Source organism: Crinia signifera, chromosome 7 (genome assembly GCF_055691185.1).
Source record: "Crinia signifera chromosome 7, ASM5569118v1, whole genome shotgun sequence".
NCBI classification, from domain to species: domain Eukaryota; kingdom Metazoa; phylum Chordata; class Amphibia; order Anura; family Myobatrachidae; genus Crinia; species Crinia signifera.
Window position 1 is genome coordinate 97,098,387 of NC_139223.1, and position 22,409 is coordinate 97,120,795.

Below are 22,409 nucleotides of genomic sequence, written 5' to 3' on the forward strand. Positions count from 1 at the left end.
AATGCTTTTGATCTATTTATCGATAGCAACAAATTTGTTAGATCATTAACATTAAAACGCCACTTTGCCAAAAATAAAAACAAATTTGAGCATTACATTCCAAATGAGCCTATAAATAAAACCGATCTTAAGCCCAAATCGATATTTTACCCTATCGAGTCCAGAGGTAATTATGTAGACACCTTTTTTAATCTTATTAGGACGGATTTTGACAAATTGTGTTCTGAAAAAAATCATAGTGTCGATAATCTCAGTAACATCGAGAGGAAGGCACTTAAAAATCTTGAAGATAACCATCAAATCGGAATAAGGATGGCCGATGGGGGGGGGGGGTATTGTTGTTTTAAATCGTGATGATTATTTTGAAGAAGCTTTCCGATTGTTGAATGATTCTGTCACATATGCACGGGTCAAAGTAGACCCTACTCCACTAATTGTTGAAAAGGTCAAAACTCTTATGAATGAGGGTTTGCTAAAAAAACTTTGTCACTATCAACGAGAGTAAATACATTGTTAATGAGTTTCCACCTTTAGCAATTTTTCATTATTTGCCGAAGATTCATAAACGATTGGACCGACCACCAGGTCGGCCCATTATTGCCGGAATTAATTCTGCCACTTCACGGCTTTCTGAATACATTGATTTGTTTATCCAAAAGTTTGTTGTTAAGTTAAAATCATATACCAAAGACTCAACACAAATTTTACTTTTTTGAGAGACTTTGAATGGCGCCCCACAAACAAATGGTGTACCATTGATGTGGAGGTGTTGTATACGTCTATCCCCCATGAGGTGGGTTTAGAATCTATTCGATATTTTTTGGATAAAGACGTTAACATCAAGTCTGATTATAAAGAATTTTTTATCAATTGCATTAAGGTGGTGATGTATAACAATGTGTTTACTTTCCATGGTGAATTTTTCATTCAACAGTGTGGGGTCGCGATGGGGACCCCATACGCACCTAGTCTGGCAAACCTGTATCTTGGAAAGTGGGAGAAACTCAGTAATGAGATTAATCCTACTTATCGCGATAACATCGTATCATTCCATAGATACATCGACGATATCCTTATCGTCTGGGATGGCGATGAGGAATTATTCAATCAATTTGTGTGTGATATTAATATTAATTCTTATAACCTCCGTTTCACTTCCAAGATCCATGAAAATAAGATTGAATTTTTAGATCTGTTCCTTGATTCCTCTGATTGGCCTGTTGCAAAAAGAATAGAGACTTCTACTTTCATTAGACAGGTCGATAGTAATAGTTATGTTCATTTTAATAGCTGCCATTTTGGGAAATGGGTAAATAATATCCCATATTCCCAATTTGTTAAGAGTTCGGAGCAATTGTGCCAGCCTTGAAAAATTCGATGAACAGTCTGCTATTTATAGCAAACGGTTTATCGATAAAAAATATCCTTCAAAACTGGTTGATATCTGTCAGAGGAAAGCTCGTGAAAGAGATCGTAATGAACTCTTACAGTATAAAAGCCGTGAAAACAAAACTGAAAACTTTGTTCCATTTGTGACAAAATTTAATTCCAAGAGCTCTGCCATTAGAGATATCCTTGGTAGACATTGGGACATTTTATTGTTAGACCCCCTTTTGAAAGATCTGTTACCCCCTAAACCTCAAGTTGTATTTAGGAAGGCTTCCTCTTTAAGATCGATGTTGGCTCCCAGCAAGGTAAAAGACATTGCCACTGTTAGTGATAGTTGGTTAAAAAACAAATGCAAGATGTGCCAATATGTGGACAAAGACCATTATAAATTTCATAGTAATGATGGTACTAAAAATTGGGTCATTAAGAGTAGAATGACATGTTTGACATCCTGTGTTGTCTATATGTTGTCCTGTCGATGTGGCAAGAGATATATTGGGAAGACCAAGCGCCCTCTTAAGTTAAGAATACTTGAGCATACAAGGAGTATTCGAAACAAGTCTGTGTTACATAGTGTTCCTAGACACTTTGCATTATGATGTAATTCTAATCTTGATTTATTTTCTTTTAAAGCGTTGGAACATGTCACCCTTGACGAAAGAGGTGGTGATGTTTTAAATAAATTGAGCCGTAGGGAGACTTACTGGATTTTTGCTATGAATACCATGTCCCCAACCGGTCTGAACGAGGGTGTCGACATAGTCCCTTTTCTACACTGAACCATTGCAATCCGTCTCTAGATTGGCTGGATACTGTTGTTGGGTTGTCACCCCTTTATCCTAGCTATAGTCTGTAGATGGTGACCTCTGGCGTGTGGTTTCTGTGTCGGCATCCATCGTTTTTATCTTTGCTGGAATTTTTTATGCATATTTCTTTCACTTTTTTGTATTTTTGTATATTTGTATTTTTTATATATATATGTATTTCTTGTAAATTATTTGTATAATTTGTATGGCATTGTGAATCCATGTATTATTGTACTGCGGTATGTTGCACACTATCTGCTATTTTTATGCACGGTCTCTTTAAATGTAAATTTGACCTCATGCTAATTAGTGAGTTGAAGGTATTTAAGTGCTGCCATGATTATGTTGAGATACGCCTCCTGACGAAGTCATCTAATGACGAAACACGTTGGGGCGGTCCTTGATGACGTGTTGACGCTGTGATCGTCTACTGATCTGTTCTTGGTCCCGACTTGGAGTTCTCAGCTGCTGCCGCGCTATCCGTGTGAGCGTGTGTATGCCTGACCTGCTTCTCCGGGTTAATATACCTTTGCATGCCTGCTGTTTTAAACTTTACATGTATGTGACTATATTATTACAGTAAAAGTGCTCTTTACATTTATAATCACATCGTGCGCTCTCTGTTTTTTTCTTTTGCATGTACTCCTTCTTGAGGTTTTGGTGTTACCTCTCACCAGAATACAGCTGCACTACATGATCTACCAGCATATGGACAGTTCTCTCACCATTATAAGGGATTATTTGCGCATATTGACCGGACTCCTCTGTATGTATGTATGTATATGTATATATATATATATATATATATATATATATATATATATATATGTGTGTATACAACAACAAAATTCCTGGAATTTGCGCTATTAGTGGATGGTCGCCAGTAACACTTAGCTCCCTACTAGCGGAGCTTCCTCTACCCAATACAACCACAATAGTGTTAGGCGCCCTCTGTTATGATGCTTATTCCTGTCTTTCCTTACTTACAAACTTTTTTACAAGAACCATACAAATGTTCACGTATAAAACTGTTTATTAAAACTTAGATTTCTTTAAAACAGGTTCTTCTTGTCATAGAAGTACAATCTTTGTTTTACAGATGAAACCTAACGCGTTTAGTCTTTAACAAGACTTCATCAGTGGTAAAGACATTTATACAATAATCTACAAAAATAAAATACAGTAATGAGTACTTCACATGGGAAAGACATAAATAGATAATTCATATATGAACAATTTCTCTAATTTCGGATACAATACAAGCCATTACGAGTGGTATAGTGTTCGAAAATAAATATAAATATAGAGAACTTCCACATAAGATTTTTTTACCCTTGTATGTAACAGAGAAAATAGGAGGGAGGAGGGGAGAATGGGAGGAGAATGGACCATACTATTAACTGATTTAGTCATAAACATTTATTCAGAAATTTAATAGGTTTTAAGATAGGAATTACTACATCTGTTTGAGCAAGGACGGTGACTATTATATGAGTATCTTCTCAGGATCTTCTTTATCTTTCTGATTTTAAGAACAGACTTTATAATTTAATATTCAATTCCTTTGGGATGAGAATTTTGCCATTAGTATATGGTAGGATAGTTTAATGCAATGTAACTGGCTACCGTTATTTTAGATTTTAAATTATAATTTTTATTTCTTCTTTTACCTGTAATATAATATTTTCTAACAGATTCTGCTGGTGTTATCTTTTTTTCCGTCCAACTGGACCGTTTAGAGAGGTGTATGTATATACATATATGTGTGACCTAACGAGCATACATAATGGAGTTAAATACCTTAATTGGGTTAATATGGTAGTTAATTTAAAACTTTATATCTCATAATTCATACCCTGTTTTGTTGCCAAGTTTTTTAGATCTCACTTATGGACCATTCAAAAGATCTTTCTTTGTAACTTCAATTTTTATGTACAGAAGACCATAATCGCTCGATATGTTCCGATAAAAGTTCATTTTAAATTTTTTTCTTAGGTGTCCTATAACAAGAAATATAGATGGCAATAGGTTCTATGGCTGTAATTATATATGTCTCTCTTAGCAAGGTATATAGCTACTGACCCACCTTAAAAGGACAGAGTTACCATTTAGTATATCTGTGGATCTGTGCCGGAATAGCTTGTGTTTTCTATGTGTCCTATAATCAGAGATAACAATTTTTATGGCTGTAATTGTATATGTTTCTTTTTAGTAAGGTATATAGTTGTTAACCTACCTTAAAAGGACAATAATACCATTTAATATGCCTATGGATCTGTGCGGGACGAGCTTGCAGTTCCTATAACGTAATGTGATAATTTGCATAGTGAGCCTTATATTAGCAATGGTTGGACATCTATCATTTAATATAATAAGTTCCTATTTACCTGGTCTGGTGATACTTGTGTTCTCCTCAGAGTCCAAAAGGCAAGTGGTAAGGTATGTCCCTGTGTGCCTATTTATAGCTAGGAGTGGATGACCTCACTTCCTGTGTAAATAAAATTATAAAGTGAACCTTATTTTATGTGTTTTGAATTTTTTATTTTTATTTATTTTACTTTTTATCTATTAGTGATGTTGTTGTTTTGAATTAAATAGTTTTTATACTACTACGTGTTACAACGTGCAATTATTTATTATAGTGCTTTTTATCTATTGGAACCTCATATATAGTTGATTTAAGTAGGTTCCTCTTTGAAAAATCGTTTTGGTAGGCTTCCTTTTTAGGTGCTAATATTAGTGCTTAAATCAATTTTTTTTTATATTTAGCTTAATTATATGGCTTGCGTTCCACCTGTCCTGTGGTGGAACGCACAGCCATTGCCCGGATGTGAGGTATTTTTTTTATAAATAATCACCTGTATGGATTTATGTTCTGCATTCGATGCAGAGTCCGGCGTCTGACCCTATTTTTTACTCCTGTGGTAGTTATACTAAGTTGTCGTCCGTACACAGCTGAGGGTGCAAGGAGTGGTATGCGTTCCACCTAGATCGAGGTGGAACGCACCGCCATCTTGGATTCCTGGTGTCTGTCTGCATTCCACCTGGTTCGAGGTGGAACGCACAGCCATATTGCTAGAATTACTCTGTGTGTTCTCTAGGTAACTCTTATTGGCTTGCGTTCCACCTAACCCGCAGTGGAGCGCACAGCCATGATGGCATTCTCTGCCTACTTATGAGACTCATGGGAATATATATGTTATAGTATGTTGTGATTTCTATTTTTATGTATATTCCTGATGATGGAGATTCCCTGGTTCTTATTGATTTATTAGACTAAGTCCCGGATATTTAAAGATGATTAATACATCCTTCCCTATCCCAATGAATAAGTATGTTTACATTAATGATCCTATTTAGGTCCGATACACTTTTAATTTGACATAATTGCATATGGTATTAGATATGTATGTTTTATTTTATTTTAATGATATTCTTTAATATAGTCCTTAGGCTTTAAGCCTACTGTATTAGTTTTTTTTTTTTAAACATCTGTAGGGGGTGAATTTAGACTAAGATAATTTTTATTATCATTATTCATATATTGAATTTGCACATACCTTAAATTAATTATTAATTTTGTTTATATTCCCCATATAGTATTGCACGCTATACCTGCTTAACCTCAGTTTTTATCTCAGTTTTTATTCGCTATGTGTCAAGGTTGTATATCAATAAAAAGGTCTTTAAATGTAGTTATTCTTCATATTCATATATCGTAATCAAACAGTTTATGACTCAGATTATCTTAACATTTCATTCACCTATATACATACAGTTTTCCATGTATTTTTACAGTACATGCTTAGCCTGCATATAGTTTTCCATACAACTTTTACACACTACATATACATGAATGTTTGACCTTCGTTCTTATCTATTGTACAGTATTCACATATCTATATGGTTTATAGTTTTAGATATACATTTCATTCATTGTACTATTTTCCCTATGGCTTTCAATGTATATACATTACAGACAAGATAATGAAACTTAATTTTGGTGAAGATTTTTTCACTACCACTCATACGTCTCATTACAAAAGCACTATTGGTTACAAGGTTAATTCTCCTAATGTACCTGCGGTTTTTAACTATATGTTGGACTAACGGTGCAGCATTTAGTAAGTACAATATTGCGGTTATATCCCAAGGTCTTAAGGTTATAAGAAGGGGGTAATTTCTAGCCCTTCATTAAGGCCGTTCGGTACCAGGGTGTTTCATGAGAAGATCCAAAAAGTCTCTCTCTTAGTTAGTTTCTTTTCTCTATCCCCTCCCCTAGGATCTTCTATATGCTCCAACACCGAAAATTTGAGAGATGTAACCTCAGATTGGTGTTGTTGTTCAAAATGCCTTGGGAGGCTATGCGTTTGTATTTTTCTTTTGATATTTCTTAGATGTTCCTGAATCCTGATTTTCAAATTTCTCTTGGTTTTGCCCACATATAGTAAACCGCAGCCACATTTCACAACATATACCACATAGGTCGAATTACAAGTTATTATTTTGTTCATTTTATATTCTCTGCTTAACCCATTAGGAATATTGGGACCTGATCTATTAATGTGCTTGCATCTGTTGCAAGGGTATAGACCTTTCCTGTCTAACAGTAAGTTGCCGTGCCTTTTAGGCACGGTCACAGTCTCAATCTGTTTAAGGCGACTTGGGGCCAGTATGCTTTTGAGATTCCTGGCCCTTCTATATACCACGTCTGGTCTCTCTGGTAGATGTGGACCCAATATTGGATCTAATTTAAGTATATACTAGTGTTTTTCTAAGCACTTTTTAATGGCCTTATTCTCCTGGCTATACTGTGTGATAAAGGGTCTTAGTTTTTTACAGGGTTCTTTCTCCCTGGTTTGTAAAAGGTCTCCTCGGTCTAATACTGAGGCTCTTTTCTGGTCTTTGTACAAGTTCTCTTTTTTGTACCCTCTTTCCAGGAAGTTTTTTACCAGTATGTTAGTTTGTTCCCAGTACATGATCATATTACTGCAGTTTTTCTGTATCCTTACGAATTGAGCAAAGGGGACATTGGCCCTTATTCTGATCGGTGCGGCCGGAGCCGATTATGCGGCCAGGACCGTGCGTGCGAAACCCCGCCTTCCATACGGATCGCCAACTCCGTCCGTATGCGGTAAGAAGCTGGCCGAACGGACCGCACGTGTATTTTTCACGGAATACGCCTCCTCCATCTAAAGGAACCTCCCCCATCTTTGATGGTCGCAGACCATCGAATGCAGGACCGAGTGCTCCACCAGCACCCGCAACCTCAGACCACACGGACATTTTTCCGTGCAAAAGCAGGGATCTGGGCGGGCAGCTGACATCCGGCGATGTCATATGTCTGCCCCCTACACGTGCGTCACGGCCGCATTACCATACGTACGCCCAGCGTTTGCATGGGAACGCCCATGAAAGCGGGGCGTATGCATATGGTAATGAGCCCAAATAGCCCTTCACGTCCCTCTACCCCCTGTTCGGAGTGTTCACATATCATGCGGGATTTGGCCGTACGCCCCACTCGCACATGCGCAGAGACGCCTCTGCACATGCGCAGACACAAAACATCGGTGGGCCGAACGCACGCGGATATATCCGCACCGATCAGACTAAGGGCCATTGTTTTTTCCATCTATCCAGATGGCAGCTGTTGGCAGGGATGTAACTGTTAGCGTCCGTTTAAAAAAAAAAAAAAGGTTTTAGTACCAATTTTATTTTCTGGGTCTGCTGTAAGTACTAGATCCAGAAAGTCAATTTCACTCTCATGTTCTTTAAAAGTAAATTTAAGATTGTAGTTATTTATTTGTAGCTCCTGGACAAACTGCTCTAAATCAATTTTGTTACCTTCCCAAATAAGGATTAAGTCGTCAATATATCTTTTGTAATACCTTATGTTTTTAGATTTAAATCCTGATCCCTCATATAGTACTTCTTCTTCCCAGCCATTCATAAAAAATATTGGCATTGGAAGGGCGCAAATTTTGTACCTATTGCCGTCCCTTGTTTTTGGACGTAGTGGGTGTCGTTAAACTCGAAATGGTTGTGATTTAGTACAAATTTTATACCTTCTGATATGAACTCCCTTTCTTTTTCTGGCATTTCGAGGTCTTTAGATAGTACGTTATTTACCATTTCTATACCTTTTAAATGGGGTATGCACGTATATAGTGCTTGGACGTCTACCGTAGCCCATCTGTATGTAGTTGCCCATTTAAAATCATCCAAGTCTCTAAGTAACTGTGTGGAGTCCTTAAGGTATGACCTTTGACTTTTTACAAAGTTTTTACAGGTAGCCTTACCTTCAACGTTCTACCCAGTAGAATCGAAAGGTCACCACGTGGAAATCTTCTATGAATTGGTCAGAGAAGACCTAAAGAAACTTAAATTAGAAGATAAAAAACATAGCAACCTTACACCGCAAGGACAGAAAGCAATAAAAGAACTAAAAGCTGGATAGTGAAGTGGTGATAAAAATAGCCGATAAAGGCGGAGCAGTGGTCCTGCAAGATCGCAATGACTATTTATTGGAAGCCCATAAACTTATAGACGACCAAATAACTTATGAAAAACTTGATTCCAATCCAATGGAAATCTATAAAGAGGAACTAACAGTATTACTGTATAAGGCACATAAGAATAATGTAATCTGCAAAAAATAACTAGAATACTTAAATGTGGACAAACCAAAAATCCCCATTTTTTACCATATCCCAAAAATCCATAAAAATAAAGATAACCCCCCTGGCCGACCCATAGTGGCTGGAATGGAGTCACTTACGGCAAATTTGTCCCATTACTTGGATTTAAAACTGCATCCTTTTGTAAAAAGTCAAAGGTCATACCTTAAGGACTCCATATGTGGGCAAAACCAACTGTATGTGGGCAAAACCAAGAGAAATTTGAAAATCAGGATTCAGGAACATCTAAGAAATATCAAAAGAAAAATACAAACGCATAGCCTCCCAAGGCATTTTGAACAACAACACCAATCTGAGGTTACATCTCTCAAATTTGCGGTGTTGGAGCATATAGAAGAAGATCCTAGGGGAGGGGATAGAGAAAAGAAACTAACTAAGAGAGAGACTTTTTGGATCTTCTCATGAAACACCCTGGTACCGAACGGCCTTTATGAAGGGCTAGAAATTACCCCCTTCTTATAACCTTAAGACCTTGGGATATAACCGCAATATTGTACTTACTAAATGCTGCACTGTTAGTCCAACATATAGTTAAAAACCGCAGGTACATTAGGAGAATTAACCTTGTAACCAATAGTGCTTTTGTAATGAGACTTATGAGTGGTAGTGAAAAAATCTTCACCAAAATTAAGTTTCATTATCTTGTCTGTAATGTATATACATTGAAAGCCATAGGGAAAATAGTACAATGAATGAAATGTATATCTAAAACTATAAACCATATAGATATGTGAATACTGTACAATAGATAAGAACGAAGGTCAAACATTCATGTATATGTAGTGTGTAAAAGTTGTATGGAAAACTATATGCAGGCTAAGCATGTACTGTAAAAGTACATGGAAAACTGTATGTATATAGGTGAATGAAATGTTAAGATAATCTGAGTCATAAACTGTTTGATTACGATATATGAATATGAAGAATAACTACATTTAAAGACCTTTTTATTGATATACAACCTTGACACATAGCGAATAAAAACTGAGATAAAAACTGAGGTTAAGCAGGTATAGCGTGCAATACTATATGGGGAATATAAACAAAATTAATAATTAATTTAAGGTATGTGCAAATTCAATATATGAATAATGATAATAAAAATTATCTTAGTCTAAATTCACCCCCTACAGATGTTTAAAAAAAAAAACTAATACAGTAGGCTTAAAGCCTAAGGACTATCTCAAAGAATATCATTAAAATAAAATAAAAAATACATATCTAATACCATATGCAATTATGTCAAATTAAAAGTGTATCGGACCTAAATAGGATCATTAATGTAAACATACTTATTCATTGAGATAGGGAAGGATGTATTAATCAACTTTAAATATCCGGGACTTAGTCTAATAAATCAATAAGAACCAGGGAATCTCCATCATCAGGAATATACATAAAAATAGAAATCACAACAGCACATACTATAACATATATATTCCCATGAGTCTCATAAGTAGGCAGAGAATGCCATAATGGCTGTGCGCTCCACTGCGGGTTAGGTGGAACGCAAGCCAATAAGAGTTACCTAGAGAACACACAAAGTAATTCTAGCAATATGGCTGTGCGTTCCACCTCGAACCAGGTGGAATGCAGACAGACACCACGAATCCAAGATGGCGGTGCGTTCCACCTCGATCTAGATGGAACGCATACCACTCAGTGCACCCTCAGGTGTGTACGGACGACAACTTAGTATAACTACCACAGGAGTAAAAAATAGGGTCAGATGCCGGACTCTGCATCGAATGCAGAACATAAATCCATACAGCTGATTATCTATAAAAAAAAATACCTCACATCCGGGCAATGGCTGTGCGTTCCACCACGGGACAGGGGGAAAGCAAGCCATATAATTAAGTTAAATATAATTTTTTTTTATTTAAGCACTAATATTAGCACCTAAAAAGGAAGCCTACCAAAACGATTTTTCAAAGAGGAACCTACTTAAATCAACTATATATGAGGTTCCAATAGATAAAAAGCACTATAATAAATAATTGCACGTTGTAACACGTAGTAGTATAAAAACTATTTAATTCAAAACCACAACATCACTAATAGATAAAAAGTAAAATAAATAAAAATAAAAAATTCAAAACACATAAAATAAGGTTCACTTTATAATTTTATTAACACAGGAAGTGAGGTCATCCACTCCTAGCTATAAATAGGCACACAGGGACACCACTTGCCACTTGCCTTTTGGACTCTGAGGAGAACACAAGTATCACCAGACCAGGTAAATAGGAACTTATTATATTAAATGATAGATGTCCAACCATTGCTAATATAAGGCTCACTATGCAAATTATCACATTACTTTATAGGAACTGCAAGCTCTTCCCGCACAGATCCATAGGCATATTAAATGGTATTATTGTTCTTTTAAGGTAGGTTAACAACTATATACCTTACTAAAAAGAAAAATACAATTACAGCCATAAAAATTGTTATCTCTGATTATAGGACACCTAGAAACCACAAGCTATTCCGGCACAGATCCACAGATATACTAAATGGTAACTCTGTCCTTTTAAGGTGGGTCAGTAGCTATATATACCTTGCTAAGAGAGACCTATATAATTACAGCCATAGAACCTATTACCATCTATATTTCTGGTTATAGGACACCTAAGAAAAAGTTTTAAGATTAACTTTTATCGGAACATATCGATCGATTTATAGTCTTCTGTACATAAAAATTGAAATTACAAAGAAAGTTCTTTTGAATGGTCCATAAGTGAGATCTAAAAAACTTGGCAACAAAACAGGGTATGAATTATGAGATATAAAGTTTTAAATTAACTACCATATTAACCCAATTAAGGTGTTTAACTCCATTATGTATGCTCGTTAGGTCACACATATATGTATATACATACACATCTCTAAACGGTCCAGTTCGACGGAAAGAAAGATAACACCAGCAGAATCTGTTACAAAAAAAGGAAATAAAAATTATAATTTAAAATCTAAAATAACAGTAGCCAGTTACATTGCATTACACTATCCTGCCATATACTAATGGCAAAATTCTCATCCCAAAGGAATTGAATATTTCATTATAAAGTCCGTTCTTAAAATCAGAAAGATATATAAGATCCTGAGAAGATACTCATATAATAGTCACCGTCCTTGCTCAAACAGAGGTAGTAATTCCTATCTTAAAACCTATTACATTTCTGAATAAATGTTTATGACTAAATCAGTTAATAGTATGGTCCATTCTCCTCCCATTCTCCTTCCATTCTCCCGTCCTCCCTCCTATTTTCTCTGTTACATACAAGGGTAAAAAATCTTATGTGGAAGTTATCTATATTTATATTTATTTTCGAACACTATACCACTCGTAATGTCTTGTATTGTATCCGAAATTAGAAATATTGTTCATATATGAATTATCTATTTATGTCTTTCCCATGTGAAGTACTCATTACTGTATTTTATTTTATTGTAGATTATTGTATAAATGTCTTTACCCCTGATGAAGTCTTGTTAAAGACGAAACGCGTTGGATTTCATCTGTAAAACAAAGATTGTACTTCTATGACAAGAAGAACCTGTTTTAAAGAAATCTAAGTTTTAATAAACAGTTTTATACGTGAACATATGTATGGTTCTTGTAAAAAAGTTTGTAAGTAAGGAAAGACAGGAATAACCATCACAACACTATTGTGGTTATATATATATATACAGTATATATACATAGCGTCACAGGATTTCACACACCCGGCAGGCAGAGAATCAGCACGGCACTGCAGCAGTTTTCAAATGCTTTATTTCCCTCTACGTTTCGAAGCTGTACGCTCCGTCTTCAGGAGGATATGTGTTACACATATCCTCCTGAAGACGGAGCGTACAGCTTCGAAACGTAGAGGGAAATAAAGCATTTGAAAACTGCTGCAGTGCCGTGCTGATTCTCTGCCTGCCGGGTGTGTGAAATCCTGTGACGCTATGTATATATACTGTATATATATATATATATAACCACAATAGTTACACATATCCTCCTGAAGACGGAGCGTACAGCTTCGAAACGTAGAGGGAAATAAAGCATTTGAAAACTGCTGCAGTGCCGTGCTGATTCTCTGCCCGCCGGGTGTGTGAAATCCTGTGACGCTATTACATTGTGCAGGGGCACGTAGCTTATCATCCCTATTGGAGAGTGCCGGGCCGTAAGCTGTCTATATATATATATATATATATATATATATATATATATATATATATATATATATATATACCAGTGAGGTGGGCGGCACTCAATCAGACTTGGACTCCGACTTGTAATAAAACAGCCTTTATTTCATCCAACGGCGTTACCTCGAAACGCCGTTGGATGAAATAAAGGCTGTTTTATTACAAGTCGGAGTCCAAGTCTGATTGAGTGCCGCCCACCTCACTGGTATGTTACCCCCAAAAAGGGTTTTGGAAGGCACCACAGCATGTAATATTAATTGAAGGGAGTGCCGGATCCTATAGCACTGTATATATATATATATATATATATATATAATGACACAAATCCCCAAAATTGCGCTATTGAAACTGTAACTGCTATATATATATATATATATATATATATATATATATATATATATATATATATATATATATATATACTATTATTTATATACATTTGGTCTATTTATAATACTTTGACCCGACATATACTGTTTTTTACATCTCCGTGCTTTGCTCCACCCCTCTCTGGAAACCCCCTTCTGAAAATCCTGCGTTTGCCCCTGTAAATCTATTAAACTAAAGACAAAAGAGCATTTCAAGTAGAAAGATAGTCATAGAATGGCTATACAGTAGGTCAGTTCCTGTTTCTTTATTAGACTAAGGTCTAGGTGTGGACTGTTGGACACCATATACAGTAATAATTTTAGTAAAGGTCAGTCATGAGTTGTACAGTATTTTATACAAATATAATATTTTGATGTGTTTCAGCATGCAAGCCTAGTTATTGGCTTTAAACTTTCTTTTAGGTGCATCAGACCACGAAGTAAACAGTACGCAGTTGTAGTCATGTGGGAGAAAATAGCACTCATTGCTGGATGTGGGAATGAAAGCATTTTGTATCCTTATCATTCATTGTTTGTTTTGATAATTGTATTTTATTTGGATTGTGTAGTAGCAGGCACTAGTTGTTAAAACCTTAACACCGCATACATATTTCCTTTGGATGAGGAAACATTTATAGTTTCTGAACTTGACGGTGTCCGACTGATCTCTCATTCTGCCCACGAGTTTCTCCATGAGATCCCAAGTATGTATCAAATAAGTGTTTTACTAGACACATCTTTACTCATTGTCTTTTGAAATGCATACTTCATGTTAACATTTTTATTGTATATAGTGCCTAAAAATATAAATCTGTTTGCAAATGTTTAAATACAGTATATATGGGGGAAATTTATTTAGTTGTAGTAATGGTACTTGTTTAGGTTCCTGGTGGCAGATATATCGCATGCGATTTGCATATACAATGCGATTTTGTACCTGTTCATAACCCCACTATCCACTACGGCATAGAGTTGATTGTATATAGCGTGGCAAGCGCAGCGAGGCAAGCATAGCGAGCCCCGCGTATTACTTTACATGTATTTCATGTCCCATCGCGGGGCTCGCTGCGCTCCCATGTAATGCATGTAAAATAATCTGCGTCCCCTCGCAGGGCTCGCTACACTTTCCATGCTTCGCGCTCACCACACTATATAAAATCAACTCCATGCTGTAGAAGATAGTGGGGTTATGAACAGGTACTAAATCACATCGTATGCAAATCGCATGTGATATCTGCCGCCGTGAAATTAAACAAGTACCATAGTAATTTAGCATGGCTGATTATTTTTAACCTGCCTGGAAGCAGTTGAAGCAATGGAGGTCATTCTGGTTCACACACAAAGCTGCGAAATTCACAGCTTTGTGTGTTCTTTAACACTTCCCTGCATGAATGCCGCCCCCCCCCCCCCCCCCCCCCTCTCATGCCGAGTGCAGGGAGAAAATCATTCAATGGTCAAATGATTTCTAAGGTGCATGCAAATCTAAGACACTCCCTGGTGTCTTAGATTTGCGGCTACCTTGTACGGGAAGAGGGCGGGCAGCTGACTTCCGGTGATGTCAGCTAACCGCCCCCGGCACCCGTGTCATCACCAAATTACCATGGGAACACGCAGCGCCTTCATGGGGATGCCTATGAAATGCTGTGCGTTCCCATGGGTGCAGCCCCTCACAGCCAACCCACGCCCCCTGTAAGCACTGCTTGGTGCAAACAGGATGGCGAGCAAGCAATTTGCTGTGCCCACACACACCAATCACCTGCACAAGCGCATAAATGCTTATGCACATGCCTAGAACCTAAACATCGCTCCCCCATGGGAATGCGCGAAGGAGCGCTCAAACCTCCAAAACCTCTGACAAGTGAGCTTTTCCAGTACTCTTAAATGAGACATTTTTAATTACTTTGGTATTGATCGGGTATGTTATTTAATAATAATGCTGCAACTTTGACAAACAAAATGATGATGAGGATTTTTGAGATCGCAAGAGGAGATTATGTGATTAAAATACTGATTGCTACCTGTAATGTATGCAATCCTCATTAAAGGTGTTTAATTACAATTAAAATAACCATCTTTAAATTATTCCAGCTACTGCTGCATGATACTGCTTGCTGACTTTTCATAATACAGTACGTGCAAAATGAAGGAAACTTTCAATCCATGAACTGTGTAAAATTAGCATTTCCATACTGTATATAGCAATTTATGATTGTTCCTTGCACTCGTGCGCTCACACACATACACACACACACACACACACAAACACACGGCCACAGCAGAACAATGAAACCAGCATCATATCCAGATCAAATTTTGAGATCTCACTATTACATTCAGCCTCATCAGAGCCCACAGCTGACTGCTTTTGCTACATTGGTGACTCCTGAAACAACAATGAGCAAACAGCCACCTACATAATCCTCTGGTAGCAGCTCTGTTGTTACCGCTAAACTCCCTGATCCTGAGTCCTGCTGAAACACTGGCCACCCACAGGTACTTCAGCTTAGTGTGCTTTCACAACTACTCCCTTTTACTGTCTACCATAGAAACAGGGTCACCAACTACCTGCAGACCAAAAAGGTAGCTTCTATGTGGCCAATGGTGTGCTCCCAATTGAGATGAGATCTTGCCATATGCAGGACCAGTGTTATAGTCTGCATCATCTATTTTGTAATCTATTCACCAGATTTAAGTACAGTATCTAGTGGAGACACACAATATGGTGAAGTGTGTGAACACTCCTGTACATGAGCAGCCTGATTTGCTCCGCAGGTAAACTCTGGTCTCCCACTGACTTAGTTGCTGCACATACAGATGTAGCAATGCTCATCTATTTTCCCTATGGCGCATAGATGGATAAACGAGGCGCACTGGGTCTTGCCGCAGGGTGGCATATTATGTCAAAGCTTGGCTTAAGGAGTTGCAGGTGAGTGTAATGGCTTAGGTTTGTCCACCAGATGTTGCTTTTGAAAATCACCATTGCACATGCGTAAGGTCTCTAATGAAATATAGTCCAATAATATTGTGCAAGAACTAGTTTACTGTATGTTGAATGCAGTATACAGGCGTGGCGGCAGACACTAAGTTATAACATGCTGTCTGCCTTTTGTATTTCAATCAAATTTTTGTGCAAAATCCTTCTTCTACATATTTCATGGCAGCCCTTACATTCGGATTTAGGTCCTTTTCCCAGCTATAGACCGGTCACTTTTTTCTAAGGATCTGCCCACCTCAAGTATAAAGCCCAACTCCTCCCTCCTCTATTTAGTCTATTTTTAGTCTCAACTATTCCAGGTTTGCTTGTAGTGCAGGTTTGTTATTTTTACACACTGTAGGCCAGTTGTTCTGCGTTGTTCTGGGTGAGGTACTGGGTTGGCGGTGCCTTTACCCTTCTCTTTTCTATCTACGTACTTCTGCCAGCGGCTTGGATGAATGGTGTTCCACTGCTAGCAGCTGTTCATAGATGGCGTGTCCCTTGTGGTTTCCTCATTTGGCATGCATCTCCATTGTTAGCTGGAACCGTAAGTGCGCCGCTGGAACGCAAGTGGAATGCAAAGAGTGTTCTGGCGTACTAACCGGAATCCCCGTTCCCACGACAGTGAAGCGCTGAAAGTGGTTTTGCAGCAGTGGTAACGTCATAGGTAGGTGTCTGGTGTCTACGCTTACCAGGGATACTGGGTAGGCCTGTGAGGTCACTCCTGGCTGCGGCCTCTTCATAATGCTTCCAGTGTCTGCGTTCCACCTTGGGCGAAGGGTTCATGTGGGTGCACACTTTCCGACTGAAATTCCGATGTTGCTGTATTTAACCAGGGGACCTGTACAGTGATACATGGTGCAAGTTAGCATGTCCCTGATTTCTGGATCAAGGCTGAGCTGGAGGGTCCCTTGCCCCAGAAACCAGTGGTTCCACTTAGGGATGACCATCGATGATTAGAAATCATCGATGATTTGTGGCCGATGTGAAATAGTTTTGACCTCGATGGGGGACAACCCAAGGGTTTCCCGCCATCGATGTCAAGCTTAACTGAATAGTTTTGTTTTTCATCAAGGGGTCAGGACACGGAGCATAGCTCTGCTCCCAACACCCATGAAGACCCACCCCTGGATTTTGATTGGCCCGCAGGCCAATCTTTCAAAGCAAATGGATGGCCATGAATATGTGAAAACATTGATGGCCATCCATTGCATACTTATACACCATCGATGGTCAGTTGCACTTTTGCCATTGATAGAAAAGGCAACGATGACCATCCCTAGTTCCACTGCCAAAGTAAGTCCTCATAGAGGGCTGGTAACTTCTGTTATTTCACCCAGTTTAGGTATACCCCTTTCACACCGGCCAGCTGGCAATTACCTGGCATTTTCAAGTTCTGGGTCATTTTGCCGAGTAAAGCCTGGCCCAAATTCACACCTGAAGCAAATTCCTAGATTCAAACTTCTCAACCTGGGAATGTGCTGAAAAACACAGGTTTTTCTTTGGTGTGAAAGGGTCAACATGGGTCTTAAATCCCAGCACTCCTACCATGGTCAAGATTTAAGACCCTTGCTGACCTTTTCACATCAAAGAAAAATCCGGGTTTTTCAGAAAATCCCCGGGTTGAAAATCATTAACCCGGGAATTTGCATCTTGTGTGAAAGGGGTATTATACCATGTTTTCACTGTGTGTGAGAAATACTCGGCATTAAAATGCCAGATACTTCAGTGACGGACCCCTGTTCTCACTGCAAGGCAGATTCCTTGGTGTAGAAGTTCTACCCGGTAATTTGCCTTTTAACACATGCAGTGAGAACGGGTCAAGCCGTGTCTGCATACCAGGATCTCAAACATGGGTAAAAAGAAAGGTTTTACCTGTGTATGAGATCTGGGTATGCGACCAATTCACACTGCAAAAGAAACCATGTTAAAAGGCAAATTTCCGGGTCGACATGCTAGACCCGGGAATTTGCCTGCAGTGAGAACGGGGTATAAGTGTCTCTAATTATTCTAGTTGATCTGTTTCTTAGAAGAACACACATAAGAAGAAGAATTTGTCTAAAGTCTGCCCTTCCTGTGACAAATCATTGAAAATTTGGAGGATGAATTATGTGGTGATTGTGTGAAAGATTCAGCTGCTACTTCTAATGTCTCTAGTTAATTAACAGTATTAATGGAGTGGATGAAGAAATCAGTTTTTCTAAGGAGGAGTTTTTTCAGATTTTCAAATGATCCAGGTCTGTTGAAATGTGGGTAAGGATTGGCACTGGCTAATATGTAAAGAAACTGAAAGTACTGAAACTGATAGGGTAGGTCACAAGGATGATCTGAAGAGAACACAAAAAAGGCTATTTTGGGCACACTTTCACAATATTAGATAAATTAGTTCAATAAAACATAACTTTTAATAAGAATGCTAAGCTAAAATATAAGCACGTAATATGAAACATTATTTTCATAACATGAAACAAAAAAATAAAAAAAAAACATCCATAAATATCATTGGTGATTAATACTGCAGTCACAATAGTGAGATAACAAACAAGTAATAGTTTAGGGGCAAATAATGCGAAACTCCTTTAATTAAGTATGGTTCAATTTGCTACTCATAGTAATTGGCAAAAATTGCAGTTTCGAAGTATAACAATCATCATCAAAGACAGTCAGGATCTGAGACGCATTACACAAAACATCCTCAACAATTCTTAATAGGTAAATATTTTGATAACATTTCATCAATATAGTAGGCAGTCCTCCAAAATGTAATTTGATAACCCAAAAATGGATACTTGTTTTCAGAAAGATGGATAAAGCGAAAACAGAGAAGGAAGGGGGGCTTCTCTAAAGAGACAGTGTTGTTTTTGCTGTCCAGGTGTATTACTACACCGAGTGTTCCCTGGTGGTCCCCCAGAAAGGTACTGGACCGAATATTCCCTGGCGGTACTGAGTCAGCCTGCGCATTATACCTTCCCCTGACTGACACCATGGGCCTTATTCTGCTTGGTGCGGTCCGTTCCAAATTCTTTTGGAGGGCGCTTTTTAGCCGTCCTCGCATGCGTAGGCAATGCAATGCACATGTGCAACGTAGTGTCTCCGCACTCGTTCTCGCCAATACCGTCCAGAAATTTGCACCGAAGTGGATCGGGAAATATGGTTGTCATGTGGGCATACACAAGGGCGTGGTTTCAAAGTGGGCGTAAATCTGGGCGTACACATGGGAGTGCACGAACTGTGGTAGGCGTGCATTCGGACAGGACATCGACTGCAAGCGAACCAACACGCATGAAATATGCGGTGTCCATAAGCAAGTTTCAGTTTGCGGAGAGCACTTGTTCATGCGCTAGGCATTCGGTTCGCCCAATTAGTATGCCCGCACCTGAAGCACTCTCAGCTGACCACAATACAATCCACTCCTCTACTCATTAGTGATTAATTACATTCTTTTCACAGGTTCAATTGGAAGCATTGCTGCCTAAATGGCCCATTACAACACTTACCATGATGTAAGGGTTAATCTAAAGTACTAGTAATGTGTTTAATTTTCAATTAGGATTTAATTGATTACATTTAAAAATAATCAATTTGTTATGAGGTTGGCTAATTGCATAAGTGTATCATGTTGCAGAAGCATGAGTTCCGAATAGAGTAGTGAGGTTTGCGGAAATACACCAACTCGGTGCGTACGGCCAGCTTCCCGTCCGTTCGGACGCTATAAGACCGTGCAGACGCACGTATGGATGTAGTCCAAAGACACTCCGTCTTCTTAGAGAGTCTGTCCGAAGGGATGCGGGTGACCTGTGGGCGTGTATTCTTAGAATGTCCGCACGGCGTGGCGTTCGTAATTTTCCGAAAGAATTCGGAATGGACCGCAATAACCAGAATAAGGCCTCATGTGCATCCTCTTGACACTTGAAACGTGGGTATGTTTCTTAATTTATATGCTATTTCCTGCTGAAAGTTTATTGGTCCCTGCCACTCTCATCCATCATTTGAACAATCAGTAGATGATGGAAAGCAGAAGGTGGATCCACTAACATTCATCCATTTGCTGTCATTTTTTACACTATATTTTCTGTGCTCTCATCTTTCGTGCTGTACCTGACCCCCTTGCAAATTCAATTGGTAACAGGGGGCACAGTACATGCATGATAGAAAGCAGAAGCACACTATAGCCCTTGTTAAGGGCTCCCATAAAGGAACTTTACTACTACACATTACTTGGCCGCCTGATTCCATCAGCACTCAGAAGCTAAGCAGTGATTGGCTGGGCCAGTACCTGTATGGGGAACCGCCAGGGAATACTCGGTGAAGTAATACACCTGGACAGCAGAAACACCATTGTCTGTTTAGAGGAGCCCCCTCTCCCTTGTCTGTTTTCACTGTATCCCTATTTCTGAGAACAGGTACCCATTTTTGGGTTATCAAATTACATTTTGGAGGACTGCCTTATATATTTATGAAATGTTATCAAAATATTTACCTATTAAGAACTGTTGAGAATGTTTTGTGTCATGCATCTCTGATCCTGACTCTCTTTGATGATAATTGGTATATTTCAAAACTGCAATTTTTGCAAATTACTTTGAGTAGCAAATTGAACCATACTTAATCAAAGGAGTCTCTCATAATTCACCCCTAAACTATTTTTTTTATTAAATTTTTATTTATACAATTCAGTTTATCAACATACATTAAAATTTACATGTTACCACGTTGTATATTAGCCATCCGCATATCTCATGATCTTTGCATATATTTTTTCCATGCTACGGCGCTGCATCACGCACTCCCCTGCCTTTTATTATTTGTGTTATACTACTTTGTGATTACTTAAGGGGTTCATATCTACAGAGAATAAAAGGATACCCCGTTCCGTTAAACTTTTGTGACTACTAAGTGTTCACACATTCCTTCTGACGTGCCTTTTTGTGTCCAAATCTTATGTGAAATTCATCCCTATAATATTACTCACTCCTCTTTCTAATTTCCTTATCGAGGAGAGAGCCGGCTCTGAAAGTGAGTAAATAACTTAGTGAGTATTTAACCTAATATGATTTGTAAATAACTTAGTGAGTATCTAATATGATTTCCAAGTACTTTCTTAACCTTCTCCCCCTAGTTTAATGCAGCAGGGGGGGTCGCTATGCAGCTCCGGGCCTTGGATATAGCTATTCCACAACAGTTACATGATTCCCAATTCATATTTCATCCCCCCACTAACCCTCCCACAGACCCTTCCATTTGCCCCTAGGTTAACACTTAAATACTTTCAATTTACATATTCCAGCGTGTCTGACTTGACTAATTGCCCCATTTGTTCCATATTAGATGAAATTTACTTACCGTTCCCCTGGTCACGTGTACATATCTTTCATGGGAAATAGTCTCCTGCACCAATGCCATCCACATGGCCACCTCTGGCCCTTCTTTTGCAATCCATTTTCAAGCAATGCATATTTTGGCCAGGGTACACAAGTTAATAAAAAATTGTCTTGCGTGTTTATCCAATAAGCCCTCCTCTACTATCGCTAATATACATGCTTTAGGTGTACAGCTGTTACAAGGGATGCCCTTTGTTACCAATATGTTTATGACCCCTGTCCAAAATCTCATCACGCAGGACACGTCCACAACAAGTGCCAGAGCGTTCCGTTGGGGTTTTGACATTTAGGACATTTGGCATTAACTCTGCCCCCGAAGTTGTACATATGTTCCGGGGTCATATAAATCCTGTGCAGCAGGTATAATTGGGTTTGTTGGAACCTTACTTGGTTAGTTGCCGTTTTTACATTCGCCAGGGCTTTTTCCCACTCTTCCTCAGTTATAAGACCCACATCCCTTTCCCGTTTAGCTTTTGTTTTTTCTAGCCCATCCCTCTATTTGATTTGAGTTAGTGCTTTATAACAAAATGAGATTCCATGTCTCATGGGGATTTTTTTTTATTATTTTTTTGTCAGGGAGTCACATATAT

General features: G+C 38.4%; 1 protein-coding gene across 4 annotated transcripts in view; it reads left to right on the plus strand.

Moving 5' to 3' along the window:
* The window catches only part of VPS16 (VPS16 core subunit of CORVET and HOPS complexes), an 827,293-nt gene that overhangs the window by 267,776 nt on the left and 537,108 nt on the right, over nt 1-22,409 (plus strand). For all 4 annotated transcript variants that reach the window (XM_083153510.1, XM_083153511.1, XM_083153509.1 and 1 more), the window contains exons 9-10: nt 13,888-13,976; nt 14,073-14,168. In XM_083153510.1, coding sequence (XP_083009636.1) covers nt 13,888-13,976; nt 14,073-14,168 — 185 coding nt within the window. The remainder of the gene's footprint in view (nt 1-13,887; nt 13,977-14,072; nt 14,169-22,409) is intronic.